The sequence below is a fragment of the Manacus vitellinus genome, unplaced genomic scaffold, assembly GCF_001715985.3.
Source record: "Manacus vitellinus isolate BGI_N305 unplaced genomic scaffold, ASM171598v3 scaffold_61_pilon, whole genome shotgun sequence".
NCBI lineage: Eukaryota > Metazoa > Chordata > Aves > Passeriformes > Pipridae > Manacus > Manacus vitellinus.
The window spans coordinates 2,367,289-2,382,982 of record NW_021940696.1 but is presented as its reverse complement, the minus strand read 5'-3'; the positions used below and the strand labels follow the sequence as shown (position 1 = coordinate 2,382,982).

Genomic DNA, 15,694 nt, shown 5'->3' with positions numbered 1-15,694 from the left:
CCATCTAACCCTGCCCTCTGGCAGTTCGAAGCCATTCCCTCTTGTTCTGTCTCTCCAGGTCCTTGTAAATATTCTCTCTCCATCTTTCTTGTCGCTCCTTCAAGCACTGGAAGGTCACAATTAGGTCACCTCAGAGCTTCTCTTCTCTTCTCCAGGCTGAACAATCCCAGTTTTCTCACCTTTCCTCCCAGCAGAGCTGCTCCATCCCTCTGATCATCTCGGAGCCTCCTCTGGGCTCACCCCAACAGCTCCACGTCCTTCCTGTGCTGAGGACCCCAGAGCTGGATGCAGAACTCCATGTGGGATCTCAGGACAGTGTTGGAGGCCCATGATTGGGGTAATGGTGTAATAAACCCTGGCTGGGCTTTAAAATTACCAAATTCAAGAGCAGGAAACAGTGATTTTTAGCCCTGATGTCCTCACATGAAACACCTCTGAGTTCCAATATTTAAAATATCACAGGGCCAAGCTCTGACATCAGCACATCCCTAAGGATGATGTTAATATGGATGTCCTGGAATTGCCACGTTTGGGTGATGGGATAAAACATCCCAAATACATCCCACACTCCATGACTGCACATACACAAACTGAGCTGCCCAAGGCACAAAAGATGTTTAGGATCATAATCATTTAGGTGGGAAAAGACCTTTAAGGTCATCAAGTCCAACCTGTGAAGCTGAAGTTTCTTCCTTCCTTGATTTTCATTATGGAATTTTAAAACAGCTTCTTAACACAAGGTCATTGAGAAAAGCCACAGCTCTTTCTGGATCAGGTTTATTCCCCTTTATTTCCTTCTCCTGAAGGATCCAAGTCCTGTGACCTCTTTTTTATTATTATTTCCTACTCCTGCACGTTGAGATGACCCTGCTTGACTCCAGCTGGGAAGGAAATCAGCTCCCTCCTTGTTCCTTTTCCCCTGTTCTTGCTGTTCTCCTGCACCAGCTGAGACAACCCTGTGCTGCTTTTTAGAGGGAAGGGACCTTAAAGATCACCTTACTCCATTGGCAGGGACATATTCCACTGAATTTCACCCAGGATAAATTCCTGGGCTGTAGGCAGAGCTCCCAGAGCACTGGGAACACGCATTAGGATTTAGGAGAGGAAGTACTTAGCAAATCCTTAAAAAAACAGAATAAAATAAGGAAATAAAGCAAAAAAACTAGGAGTATTTCTAACCAATTAGGCCTACTTGTCAGAAAATTAAGTCCTTATCACACATTCTCAAGCCTAGAAACGTCCTCGTTTCTTCTTTCCCCTAAAAATAGCCTGTTCCCATCGGGATTCGGAGCCTCTTTCCGGCAAAGAAACCGAAGGAAAAAAAAAAAGGTGACTCGACAGAACATCTCTTTGCCTGGAGATGAGGGAAAACAAGTGAACTGCGAAGCCAGGGGGGGAAAAAAGGGGGAATTTCATAACCTGCAGAGGTGGTGCTGGGCACGGACGTGTCCCCTCTGCTGCCCTAAATTCGGCTCAGCCGCTTCCCGGGAGCGCCGGGTCACGGCAGGGGAAGGAAAGCACCGTGACTCCTCTGAACCAAACCCCCAGGCAGCCCAGCCTGCTCTCCAAGGGTTTTGTTCCTGACACAGAACTTTTCCTTGTTTTCCCCCCCTCGCATCTCTCCCGGCCCCAGTTTCAATCAAACCTCCCTTTAAGCAGCCCCAGAGCTGCTCCCGGCCAGCGCCGCCGAGGGAAGAGAAGTGTTGTCGTCCAGAATTTAAACAACCACCCCAAGCGTCACTAATCCTTCCCAAAACATCCTTTGGCAGCTCAAGCTGAGATCATACAAACAGATAAAAACCCGAGAAAGCCACTGAAAGAACGGGAAAAGGCAGAGAGGTGCGTGGGGAAATCACTGATGGGAAAGGATCGAGGGGTTTGGGGCCCGGTGATCCCTTGGGAATGTGGATGGAGGGGTTCCTCTCCAGCACTGGAGGCTGTGCTTGGAAGGGAACACCAAGGTCATGATGGGGGAAATGCAAGAGTCTGATCTAGGGATGAAGGATCTGGGCTCTGCCAGGCCAGGATGGGAGCAGGTCCTGGTGCTGATTGATGGCACAGGCTGCTGTGCCCCATATGGAGCAGAGCCCACCCCAGGATCCAACCAGGAGCCATAAACCATGGAAACATCCAAACCTCTCTTGCCCTGTGACCTCGCAACGCTGCCAGATCCCAAACTGGGCTGTCCAGTTCGTCCATCACCCACGGGTGGATTGGAGCAGCAGAAAAAAGGGGAGCACAGGGCAAGAGCAGCACCACAACCCATCCTGCAGCTCCCACCAGCACTCCTTTGCTGGAAAATTCACAGGAAAGGGATAAAACCAGCACAGAAGAGAAGGGGAGTGATTCCCAATGCTGGAAAAGAAGCACCCCCAAAGCACCCAGTGCCAAGGGCGCTTTCACCGCAGGACAACCCTCACCCCAGACCCGCCCATTGCCAGGGGTGGCAGGGAGGAGAGGACATTCCCAGGGGTGGCAGGGAGAAGAGGACATTCCCACTCCACTGAGCACACACACACAGAGCCATTAACATCCTGCCATAGCCCTCGAAACGTTTTCTAAATGCTGCTACAAGTGACAGTCGCTCCTTAATGAACAGAACGCACCGATTCTGTGCCTGACTCGCTGCCAAGTGTGCCTGGAATCATCTGTGGTGTCTAGAAGGGAGTAGCGTCTCCTCCTCCTCCTCCTCCTCTCCTTATTAAAAAGCTCCATCTCTCCACAGCCTGAGCATCCCTCGGCTCCTGCAGGGGGGAAGTCACCCCTTCCCTGTCGCTCCAGGGATGTGACCTCCTGGACAGGGATCACGGAATCACTGCTGGGTTTGGGGTTGGAAGCGACCTTTTAAAGGCCATCTAAATCCAACCCCTTTCCACGGGCAAAGACACCTTCCACTAGGCCAGGTTGCTCCAAGCCCCATAAGGATATGGGGCGTGGGAAGTGGATCCACCACCTCGGAGCTGGCTCCCATGGGAAACCTGCCACTGGATTTCTCAGCAGCCCAAAGGGATGGTTGGGTCCAGCCAGGCTGAGGCAGCTGGTTGGTAAATAGTGGTCCTGGATTCCTGTGGATAGTAGGAAGGGTCTCCTTGGAGATTGTCCCACTGGGGGGACACACACCCCCGATTAAGGAGCAGGCTCCTGCTGCCATTCTGGCTTTAGCAGTGGCCACAGCCACTCCCCAGCCACTCCCCTCCCACTCTTCTCCAGGGTGGCTGAAGGAGGTTTAATGAACTTTATCAGCCTGACACGGCTGCAGGGGCAGGAGGAGGGGTGTCTGTCAGCCACACCAGGGACCTTGAGACCAGCTGGGGATGGTGCCAGCGGGGAAGGGCCACTCCATCCCTACCTGGGCACAGGTGTGTGAGCTCTGGGCTCCCCTCCCCATCCCCCAGGTGTCAGCTGTGGAGCACAGGGATGCCCCACCAGACTCTCCGTGCCAGCCTGTCCTTGGCTGGCACCTCGACCAGGTCACACAATCCCCAATCCAGGAGCACCTGCCCTTACCCATCCACCCCCAAACCTGGACAGCCCACGGGGAGGAGGGCGAAGTGCCCGTCTGGAGCATCCCTGGCTCATCCTGGAGCATCCCCCACGTACTGCTCTTCGCCGCCTTGCACCCTTGGGCTCGCGGGGCATAACACAGCCCTCGCACCAATCCCCACGGGGGGGCAAGGACATTCCCCACCGGGCTCCACCACTCCGTGACGCCCCCGGCGGCGCTGCGGAGCTCGAACCGGACCCCCGGGCCCAGCCCCGCCCTGCGCCCGCGCCAGGGGGGCCGGCGGCGCGCCAATCAGCGCCCGCCGCGGACCCGCCGCGGGGCCAGGGGGGGGCGGCGGCTCTGACAGCTGGCACAGCCGGGCCGGCAAATCGCGGTGGGCTGCGCGCCAATCAGCGCGCGCCCCGCGGAGGGGGGGGGCCTAAGCGGAGCGGCGGAAAGCGGGGGAGACCCCCGCCCGGGGTTAGGGGGGTGGGAGGGACGCGCGGCGCGCACGAACAGCCCCACACACACACTGTGTGTCCCCCTAAGCCGCCTCCCGCCGCCGGCACGGTACCGATTGTGCTCGAAAGGCGGGGCTTTTCCCCAGCTGGAAACGGGGATAGTTCCGCCGGCTTCCGCCATCCCGCAGGCGCCACTTTAAAAGCAGCTCTCCCCCGCCGCCCGGCCCCGCCCCCTGCGGCGGCCGCCCGCGCCTTGGCCACGGCCAACGCAAGCTGCCGCGGGGCACGCCGGGAGCCTGTAGTCCGGCCGCTGCCGCCGGGAGGCGGGGCCGCGCTGTGGCCACCAGCCAATGGGGAGCGCGCGTCGGCCGCGGGGCGTCACGGGAAATGTAGTCCCGGGTGGGAACGGGGAGAACAAGGAGGTTTTTGCCTCGTATGTGGAATAGTTTGAGTAAATAATGAGGCAAACAAAGGCAAAAGGTGAAAGACATCTGAAAAATTGCCCCACGTTTTCAAAGACGTCTGATAAATGACCCCAAATTCCCCCCTCACAGCAAGAAAGACATTGAGGGGGAGCTGGAGCGTGTCCAGGGAAGGGAACAGAGCTGGGAAGGGGCTGGAGCAGCAGGAGCAGCTGAGGGAGCTGGGGGGGCTCAGCCTGGAGAAAGGAGGCTCAGGGGGGACCTTCTGGCTCTGCAACTCCCTGACAGGAGGGGGGAGCTGGGGAGGGTCGGGCTCTATTCCCAAAAAAGAAGCAACAGGAGGAGAGGAAACGGTGTCAAGTTATGCCAGGAGAGGTTTAGGCTGGATGTCAGGGAGAAATTCTTCACGGAAAGGGTTGTCCAGCCCTGGCACAGCTGCCCATCCTTGGAAATGTTCAAAAAACCCGTGGATGTGGCACTTGGGGACATGGGTCAGTGCTGGCCTCGGCAGCGCTGGGCAAGGTTCGGACTCAACGATCTTGGAGGTCTTTCCCAACCCAAACAATTCTCTGATTCCATTTCCTCGTGGAAACACCTACTCTCACTTCAACAGGAGCCCAACGACTGCCATTGACCTTTGTAATAAACACCTGATTAAAAATAAAGAACCTGGAAATCGTAACGATTTGTGGAGATAAACCCAAGGTCGTGCAGGGCTGAGGGCACAAGGAGGGGGGCACACGGAGCCGTCTCCAGAATCCTCTTCCCTAGATTAGTGGAATAAGAAGTGTCTGGACCTTCGAACGCCGGCGAAATTGTTTGGAGGATTAGGATCAATTCTCCGAGGAAGAGCAAAGGGACAGCAAATAGACAGGAGATGTGGGTGAAGCAGGGAAAGGAGTCAGGGAATAAGAGGAAGGTTTGGTGCCAGAGCAGTAAAGGCAACAGATTAAAATGAAGGCAATAAAGGAAATAAAGGCAGGTCATAAACAGGTTTTTTTTCCTTCTAAGGGAGGAATTAAAAAATATACCTGGAAAATAAATCCATTATTTTTGCTACACAGGGAAAAACTTGAACATCCCATTTTTTTTGCTGTGGGGATGCTGCTGCTCTGCTTTGTGGGTGTGGAGATGATCTTTTTTTCCCCCCTGTTTTCTTTCCACCTGCAAAACCAGTTTCTGGTTTTAGGCTGATTCACCACTGATCCCTTTTCACTGAGTGGCAAGACTCCTGCAGCTCCAGGCAGAAAAGGGACAGAAAAGGGGCTTGAAGCAGAGCCTGCCTCTGGTTGTGTCCAGAGGGCAAAAAGTGGAGCAGAAAACAGGGTGGGAAAAAAATGGTATTTTATAATTTCTTGTTCGTTTTTCCTTAGAGATATTGTTAAAACCAAATTGTTCCATCATCACCTCCCCTCCTACCCTCTCTCCCTGCCGCGCTGGAAAACCCAACCATCCTCAGGAACGGGGAGATGAGGAGCAAAGATCCATTCCAGGGACACATCCTGCCCCCTGGAGCGAACCCGCTGCCATCCTTGTACCGTGTCCTGGGAGTTAATCATTTGCTCGTTTTAATTAAAAGTGGCTGCAGCTCAAACCTCCTTCTGACCCCACAGCGACGTTCTCCTGCTCCCTTCTTATCCCTGAAGCTCCGAGCTCAACCTTTATCCCAAAAACTCGCCCGTCACCCAGGTTTGTTTTCTTTGCCTCTGCTCGGAGCCCGAACGATCTGAAAAAGGAAAAATAAAATCGTTTTGCAGCCACAAAGGCTTTGCAAGGCAACTCTCCCTTCTCTGAAGGTTCCATCCCGTCCTTCCCAAGGCGGCAGAATCTCTCCCATGAATATGGATGATAACCCAAATCCCTCTCACAAGGGAAAACCCCCCCTCCCTCCCCTCGCAGCTCGAGCCAGATAATTGATACAGTCCCTAAATGTTGACACGCGAAATGTTTTGTAACAACAGAGGGGAGAGAATCTGTTTATCTAAAACCACATTTGGAGTGACATAAGACTATCACTTTTTTGGTTAAATACCAGAAAGAATATCAATTCTTTGGCTGATATCAATCCAACCAGATCCATTTCGACTGACAACTCGCGTTTCCCTGGATTGGGGAAGGAGAGGAGGGGTTGTTGTTTCCCCGGATCGACGACTGTTCAGTCAACAATGAAGTTTCTTCCCATTTTTTTCTGGAGGGGGAACAACCCTCAACGACGGGCGTTATGTGAGCTCGTCTAGAAACTGGGAGATTTTTGGGAGCAGGGGTGGCCTCTGTGGGAAGGTGCTGGAAGCTTCTCCCGCGTCCACGGAGCCAATTCCAGCCAGCTCCAGGACGCTGGACAAGGCTGAGCCCATCAGTGATGGTGGGAGAACCCCTGGGATAAAATGAGGAAGAAGGAAGAGGGTAAACTGGTGTGGAAGAGCAGAGGGAGAGAGGAGTGAGAACATGTGAGAGGAGAACCTTGCAGACGCCCAGAGCAGAAGGAGGGGCAGGAGGGGCAGGAAGTGCTCCAGGTGCTGGAGCTGAGATTCCCTGGCAGACGGTGGTGCTGTGGTGAGGCAGCTGTAGCCCTGCACAGCCCATGGAGGTCCAAGGGGAGCAGAGATCCACAGGGAGCCATGGAGACCCCACACCAGAGCAGGGCAATGCCTGAAGGAGGCTGGGATCCCATGGGAAGCCCACGCTGGAGCAGGGTCCTGGCAGGAGCATCATGAAGAGGGGAGCCCACACTGGAGCAGGATCCTGGCAGGACTCGTGATCCCGCAGCCTGTTCCCGAGGGACTGATCCCTTGGAAGAAGGGATCCACACTGGAGCAGTTCACAGAGAACTGCAGCCCCTGGGAAGGACTCAAACTGGAGAAGTTCATGGAAAACTGTCTCCCGTGGGAGGGACCCCAAACTGGAGCAGGGGAAGAGTGAGAAGAGTCCAACCCCTGCAGAGGAAGGAGCAGAGACAATGTATGATTGTAGCCCCCCTTCCCTGTGGGAGAGAATTCAGGAGTCTGGGAAGAAGGGAAGGGTGGGGGAGGGTGATTTAAGATTTGGGTTTATTTCTCACTGCCCTGCTCTGATTTGATTGATAAATTAAACTAATTTCCCCAAATCGAGCCTGTTTGCCCATGACAGCAACCAGTGAGTGACCCCTCCCTGCCCTTATCCCGACCCACGAGCCTGTCCTTGGATTTTCTCTCCCTGCCCAGCTGAGGAGGGGAGCAAGAGCAGCTTTGGGGGGCACCCAGGGTCAGCCCACCATCCTCAGGGAGATTTGGGGGTCTCAGGGAGCCACCCCACACGTGACAGCTGGGAGTGGGGCTGGGCTTCCTGCTGGCTCCGGGAGGGAGTCACAGGAACATTCCTTGTCAGCTTCCATCTGCAAAGCCAGATTTTAAGAAAACTCGAGGCGGGCAGCGAAAACTCCGGCTTGGAACAACAAACCCAGCCAGTCCTTCCCGCAGGGAGGGGAATTATTTCCCTCAGTCCTGAGTCTGTGCTCAAGACAAGCAGAGACACCCGATGGAATCACACGCGGGCGTTCCAGCAGGACTTTAAATCCTTCTTTTTCCCCGGCTTCCAGACTCCAGTTCTCCCAGTGACTGCTGCCTGGAGAAGCCCAAACTGGCCCAGTTAGCCCAGTTAGTCCAGCTTCTCCTTAGGCTGGATCATCTTTCAGAGGGTCACAGCTCAGTGTCCTGATCCCACAAAACAACGTGCCAAACATTTCCCTGCCAGGCCCATCCAGGCTCTCGGGGTTAACATGATCCCCCCCCGGACAGGTGCTGAGCTCTGTAAGGGCCTGGATCCAGCTGGATGAAAAATAAACTGGGATTAGAGCTAAGGAAACTCCTCTGTTGGAACAGCAAAGTCATTTACAGGAGCTTAAGGGGAGTTGATTTTTGAGAAGGAAAAGGCACGACCGGAGAAAGCAGCAGGTGCTGAGAAGGAAAACGGCTGAGTGGTGAAAGGTGGGAGGGATTTGGGGCTGAGGGGCTGCAGGAGAAGGTCTGGGAGGTGGATCAGTGCAGAGGAGAGGGAGGATCATCATCCCAGAATTGCCCATTCCTGGGAGCAGCAGCACGGATGGAGCCAGGTTTTCCCAGCAGGCATCCCGAGGCTGATCTCCGTGTTGTCTGGGATGTGACAGGAGCTCTCCTTTCCTCTCCCTCCAAGACACTGCCCTGGGGTCCCTCTCCTCTACTCAGCTGCTGATTTCCCACAGATCCTCAGGAATGCAGGGGTAGAGTCAGCACGAGCAGCAAGGGAGCTGCAGGCAGACAGAATCATGGAATTTAGGCTGGGAAAGCCCTCGAAATCATAACCCTTATCCCAGCACTGCCAAGGCCACCACTGACCCTTGTCCCCAAGTGCCACATCCACAGGGATTTTAAATCCCTCCAGGTATGGGGACCCCACCCCTGCCCTGGGCAGGCTGTTCCAATGTTTTACAACCCTCTCCATGAAAAAATATTCCCAATATCCAATCTAAACCTCCCCTGGAGCAACTTGAGGCTATTTCCTCTCATCCTGTCCCTTGTTCCCCTGGAGCAGAGCCCGACCCCACCCGGCTCCACCTCCTGCCAGCTCCAATCCCCCAAGGCCATCCCAGCAAAGCTCCACGGGGTTACTCAGCACAAAACACGACTTTTAAGACTCACACAAGACACCTGAGAGGCTCTTAAACCCCCTCAGGTGCTCCCATCACCTGAGCCAGGACCAATATTTGGGGAGGAACTCGAGGTTCCAGGGCTTGGGGACTGTTAAGGAGCTGGAAAAGCTGCTGGAGGAGTTGGACAACGTCATCCTCCTTCAGAAAATAAACAGAGAAATGTCACTCACTGTCCAAGTGCCATCAGCACAGACGCTGTTGTCAATAAATCAGAAGTATCTAGGAACAGCTTGAACAACTTTTATTTTTTTTTTTCTTCTTTAAAGTGCTGAAAACGTAAATAACAAGCTCTTTATAAACATTAGTTGCAACTATTAAAACATGAAACGCACAGAACCCACTTCCTTGGTACGTGAAGTACAGGGAAATCAACAACTCCAAACCCTCCCTGATGCTTCTTTTCCCACTTTGGGATGTTTTTCCACCCCATGAAAACACGAAACACACGGTGGTTTCTTCACAGACGAGTCGTAAGGCTGAGTCTACACTTGAGAACCCACATCCCTTCAGGTTTGTTCCAGTTAAAGGATAAACCTTGGTGGTTCTTCTGGCCCAGCCTGTGACCAGAAGGAGCAGCCAAGGAGAAAAGAAAATCACTTGGCCAAAGTTCTTGAAAAGCAAGAAACCCAGTGGTGGGCTGACAACAAAAGCAGAGCCAACAGCACCCTGCTGGAACCACGTGGAACGGCGTGGAAAAACAGAGTCCAAGAGAAAGGCAAAACCACAGAGGGATTGTTATGGCTGTGTTTAAAGTGGAACCAGGGGAAAGTTGCTGCTGGTCCAGCGAAACCTTGTGGTCTGCTGGGTTCAGCAGAGAGGAACAGAGCTCTGTGTGGCTCCAACAAGGAGCAGGAATGCTGCTCCTGCCCCTGGGCTGCCAAATAAATTGCTAAAAAACGGAGATTTAGATCACTAACTATGGAGATAAACCCCAGACAGAACATGGGCAACTTGAGAACATTTCCCCCCCACAATTCTTTTCCTCATCCCTTCCCTCCAGAAGGTCCTCAAAACCATTTCCCTCTGGGAACTTCTAACAACAAATTAAACAGACTCTGGTTCCAGTGCTGTGGTGTAGCCAAGCTGCTGCTCTGATGGACAGAATCAATCTGGGGGGTGCTGGGGAAAACCCCACATTTTCAGGACAGAGGGGTGGAGAAACAGAGAACAGAGACAGGAGCATCTTTAAGATGCCTTTTCCTAAACACCAGTCGATTTGTAGATACCTCAGGACTTCCAAACACTCGAGGACAGACACAAAACACCCATCACTGCTTGTTCCTTCTGCAGCTCCTGCCTCACACCCAACACCAAGGCACCAGTGCCAGACCTGCCTTGACCTGTGGAGATGGGAGGGAGCAGGTATTGCTAGAAAGGCAGGTGATGGAGGGAGCAGGTATTGCTGGAAAGGTAGATGAGGAAGCACCTATTGCTGCAAAGGCAGGATTTGAGAAAGTACCTGTTGCTGGAAAGGCAGGTGATGGGAGGGAGCAGGTATTGCTGGAAAGGTAAGGGATGGAGGGAAAAGGTATTGTTGGAAAGGCAGGAGGTGAGGAAACACCTATTGCTGGAAAGGTAAGGGATGGAGGGAAAAGGTATTGCTGGAAAGGCAGGAGACAGGGAAGCACCTATTGCTGGGAATGCAGGAGATGAGGAAGCACCTATTGCTGGAAAGGTAGGATTTGAGAAAATACCTGTTGCTGGAAAGGCAGGAGATGAGGAAGCTCCTATTGCTGGAAAGGCAGGAGATGGAGGGAGCAGGTATTGCTCTAAAGGCAGGAGGTGAGGAAGCACTTATTGCTGGAAAGGTAAGGGATGGAGGGAAAAGGAATTGCTGGAAAGGCAGGAGATGAGGAAGCACCTATTGCTCTAAAGGCAGGAGGTGAGGAAGCTCCTATTGCTGGAAAAGCTGGAGATGGAAGGGGCAGGTATTGCTGGAAAGGCAGAAGATGAGGAAGCACCTATTGCTGGAAAGGTAAGGGATGGAGGGAGCAGGTATTGCTGGAAAGGCAGGAGATGAGGAAGCACCTATTGCTGGAAAGGCAGAATATGGAGGAAGCACCTATTGCTGGAAAGGCAGGAGACGAGGAAGCTCCTGTTGTTGGAGAGGCAGGATATGGAGGAAGCACCTACTGCTGGAAAGGCAGGAGATGAGGAAGCACCTATTGCTCTAAAGGCAGGAGGTGAGGAAGCTCCTATTGCTCTAAAGGCAGGAGGTGAGGAAGCTCCTATTGCTGGAAAGGCAGGAGATGGGGAAGCACCTATTGCTGGAAAGGCAGGAGATGGGGAAGCACCTCTTGCACCCCCGGCACCGCCTGCTGAGCTCTGAGAGTAACTTCAGATATTCGAGTGCAAAACATTCAAGCTTTGGAGCGACAAAAGGCAGAGCTGAGTAAGGCAGAGGGGGCTGAGGGAAGTGGTGAGACACGATGGAAGAGGAGGGGAGAAGGCAGGGAGGAGGTGCAGTGAGATCCTCAGGAACATTGGCACTTGTGTGTGGGGAGCACCTGCAGAGCCAACGCTGCCGGGGGAGAGCTCCAAGGAAGCAGATGTTTTTTAGGGAGTGGGGAGCCAGTGTGGGATTCTCGTGTGAGATTTTGGCTCTGCTCCTCCCCCTTATTAATGCCCACTTGAGCTACACCTGCCCCTCCTCCCGGCCCTCGTTCCTGTGCCGTGCCGTGCTGCTTTTCCAAGGCTGGACTGCATTCCAGCTGCCCACAACTCCTCCCTGCCCGCCTTCAGCTCAAAGGAAGAGCTTCTCTGGGCACTCAGAAAGGGAATGTGGTGCTCAGGCCATGGGATCTGATCCTACAGGCAGAGAAATATTTCTGGGACTTTCTAAAACCGGAGAAGCATCTTCTTTCTGAGCCTCACGTCTTATCCCAGAAACACAAAGGGAGGAGGAACATAAAGACAAGAGGAACAGGTAGAGAAGTGCAAACCTTCAGATTATTCCATATGAGGGGCCATGGCAGGCAGGAATTGGAAGTTCATGGCTGGTACCTTCCCAGGTGACAAATCCTCCCCCTCATATGATGGTTTAACTAGACAGGACCAAATCTCCTTCTCTCCTGACCCAGTACTGTCTTTATCCAGCTGTATTTTGTCTTGGAATATTTGGCCTGCTCTTCCTCCCCATGTCATCTCCTAAACTCTCTGCCTCCCACGTCCCATGAGCTTCCTGTGCAGAATTCCTGCCAAGGACCCAAAGTACCTGCACACAGGGGTGGGAAGGCTCTGCATGTAAAAATAAACTCACTTTTTCGGATGAGCGGGAAAACAGAAGAGAAACCTGTCCCCAGATGGGTTGTGTGGAAATGAGAATTGGATTTCAGAGCCTTTTTGGGTAGGAAACTGCTACTGTCCTATGGCAAAAGGCACAGTTTTTCAAAGTCATGGCATACATGGAAGTAAGGAGAGAAGAGTATGGAGGTTTTAAAAGAATCCAGTAACTTTGGGAGATACAGAAGAGGGAGAAGATGCCTTACATGCCAAGACAGCTCAAATCCCACACCAACCAACCCTCCATCACTTCTCTAGACAAAATCCTGACAGGATGAGAGATGGAGCAACATCCTTTCTATCCTCTTCCACAGCACCTCTGAACTCAAATCTGTGCTGGATTCTCATTAAACTACATAAATCAGAGCCCTTTGGATGGTCACTCCATGGTCAGCAGCTGGAAGCACTCAGCTCCCAGCAGAGCTGGGCCCAAGAGATCCAACACTGGCATGTGGATGTGATCCAGCTGGAGAGGTGCTTGGCACTAACAGTGGCTGGAAGGGGGTCTGCCAGGATTCCTGGAATGTGAGCTGGGACAGGGAGTGTTTGGTGGGAGCCTGATCCCACAGGATGTCATGCAGAGGCGGCCAGACGGTCAGACATCCATGAGCTTTGGTCCAGTGGCATTTTCCTGTTGGGTTGGGAAAGACAACACAGAGCCAACGGTGGGGAAAGCCGTGGAGAGCAATTCCCACGGGATACCCAGTAGAAAATTGAGCTGTGGTTTATACACAAAGGAATCCCCTCGAGGCACAGCCAGGCTGGGGATGGGTTGGGTGGGAAGCAGGAAGATCTCCTGGAGCCCTCATGGTGCACAGACCATCACTTTTCCATGCTGCAAGCTGAGTTTTGAGGAGCTGAGGCAGCATCACCACTCTGCACCCACGGAGTGAAGGAGCCAACACAGCTCATGGTCAGGCAGTGACATTGGATCAAGTCCTTTATGGCCTCCAACTCCATTGTTGTCCCTTTGTGTAGCACCTCCCAGCAGTCAGGAACTGGCACAAACTGGAGCTGGCTCTTCAGACACAGACCCTTCATCCTGGGGGGTAAATAGGGCAGGAAGGGGAGGAGGCATCCAACAACAGCCCTGCTCTGCAGTCACTAACGTGCTGGGAGAGCCTTCCTGGGTTTAGACATCCCCGCTGTCCTCAACCAGTTCAACATCATCCTCCAGCCAGGGGACACCACTTCAGAAGAGAGATGAGGAAGAGTGTGGGCAGAAGAGCAGCAGCAGCAGGATGAAGCCATGGGCGAGGTGGTTTCCAGCTCTCAAATGTCCATGGGCCACTTAAAGCACTGGCAGGGTGAGCGCCCGAGAAGATGGCACTTGGTCACAAGGACAGGAACCTAAGGTGGAATCTGCCTCAGGTGGAGGGCCCTGCTCCTCCCCATAGGGTGCACGACTGCCCATCATCCACCCTACAGTTCCCTGGAGCCAGAGCTGGGAGAAGCTTGGGCTGGGAAGGAGCAGACAACCTTTCCCGCTAAACTCTGCAAACGGAAGCCACTGGAGCCCTCTTGGAAGAGGAGGGGGGAGTGCAGGGATGTTTGCAGCATGGTTACTGGAGAAGTGCTCTAGGCGAGTGCTGCTGGTCTCTGGGCAGAGGTTACTTGGTGTTGCCTTCCCCCAGTGGGATCTGGAGGAGCGTGGGAGACTGTTCCATGATGCGAACCAGCAGCTGGTCGATGTAGTTCTCCAGTTCATGGATGTGCTCCTCCTTCTTGCTCAGCTCCATCTCCCTCTGCAGCAGGAGCTGGATGAGCTCGTCGTGGGTCAAGTGGTAATACTTGGCTGACTGGTCCGGCACGGTGGGATCCTGTGGTAGAAACCAAGAGGAACATCCAGTGAGTCAAATTAACATCCCCGCTCCCTTTAACGTTTGCAGGGGGCAGCGACAACCAGAGCAATCCTATTTTTGTGTCTGTCTTCTTTCCAAATCTGGAAAGGCTGGAGCATCGCAGGGAAGCAGGACCCACCCAGACCTCACCCCAGAAAAGCTGAGAAACTCATAACCCACAACCTGAACTACCTGTGGCACCACAAAGGGTGTAGCAGGGTTGTCCTGGTCTAGTGGAAGGTGTCCCTGCCCATGGCAGGGGGTTGGAACAAGATGGTCTTTTAGGTTCATTACAACCCAAACCATTCCATGGTTCTATAACCAGGGATTCACTCACACACTGCACAATAAAAAAACCCAAACCAAAGCAAGCAATGGGAGAACAACGACAGGGTGAGAAGGTCCAGAGACCAGGTCACAGAGGAAGGGAGGCTGGTGGCAGTCTGACATCCATCCTGAGCTACCAGGATCCAGGATTATTACTCACCCTGTGGCAGGACCCTGTTCTACCTCCTCCAACACCAGCTCTTTGCCCCTGTGCCCCCGGCTGTGGGACACCTGGAGCAGGTGTGGGCGCAGCTCTCACCTCTGAGGCGGAGGGTTCCTACCTTTAACTTCTTGGAGTCCGTTTTCTCCGGGTGGGAGGTCGGGGCCACGGGCTGGACGCTGCTCGTGGTGACTGTCCTCAGCTTCTCCAGGCCATTGCTCAGTGCTGAGGTCAGGCTGGACCTGTGCTGCTGCTTCTTCTCAGCAGAGACCTCCTGCACCGCGGCGCTGATGGGCTTCACCGGGTGGGGACTGGGGAGAACAAGGTGGGGCAGTTATAACACCCTCCCGAGCTGGGGAGCGACACTGCTGCCCCTCCCTGTGGATTTTACAGGGATGGAACCCACTTGGAAACTTTGGACACACCTAAATCCTGTGGTTGTGTTGCCCAAAGCTCTCCTGCTCCGAGGAGAGAGTGAGGAGAGGCAGCGCCCTGTGGAGCAGGCAGCCCATGGAGCAATTTCCACCCAGAAAGGAGAACAGGAGCCCCAGGACACGTGTTTGGCTGAGACACAGACCAGGCCCTGCGTCCACACCGTGCTCACTCCACACTGGGAATGCTGTGGGTCAAAACTCCCACAGCCTGCTGGGTGTTGGTGCCCATGGGAAGATCAAACCCAGGTGCAGTGTGATCAGAGGATGCCCAGAAGGGCATTTTTTTGTCCAGCAGCCCCCAAAATTAGAGTGGGGGGTCACCACTGATGCTTCAGTGATGCTCCAGCCCAAGAGCTGGGCTCCTCCTGCCTGGAAGCCACCACAGAATTTGTCCCTCTCCACTGGGCCAAAACAGAGAGTGAGAAGTCAGTTAAGGGGGAATTAACATTTTCATTTATTTTTGCCTCACTCTTCACCCAAAAGGTTTTTTTCTGGGCTTAAACAAAGTCCGTTTGCTTTTCAGCAGGATGGAAAGAGAAGTGACCTGATTCTACCTTCCTGCAAGGAACAGGGCACCATCCCTGGGATGGAAAGATCCAAGGAACAGGCAAACCTGGGCA

At 53.7% G+C, this 15,694-nt stretch overlaps 1 protein-coding gene across 1 annotated transcript in view; it reads right to left on the bottom strand.

The window, feature by feature from the left end:
• Positions 1-11,143: 11,143 nt before the first annotated feature.
• RAB11FIP5 (RAB11 family interacting protein 5) overlaps positions 11,144-15,694 on the bottom strand; it is a 25,168-nt gene continuing 20,617 nt past the window's right edge. Inside the window, exons 5-6 of the mRNA XM_029963720.1 lie at positions 14,762-14,951; positions 11,144-14,132 (exon numbers count right to left, since the gene is read on the bottom strand). Of these exons, the coding sequence (XP_029819580.1) occupies positions 13,923-14,132; positions 14,762-14,951 (400 nt within the window). The 3' untranslated portion in view covers positions 11,144-13,922. The remainder of the gene's footprint in view (positions 14,133-14,761; positions 14,952-15,694) is intronic.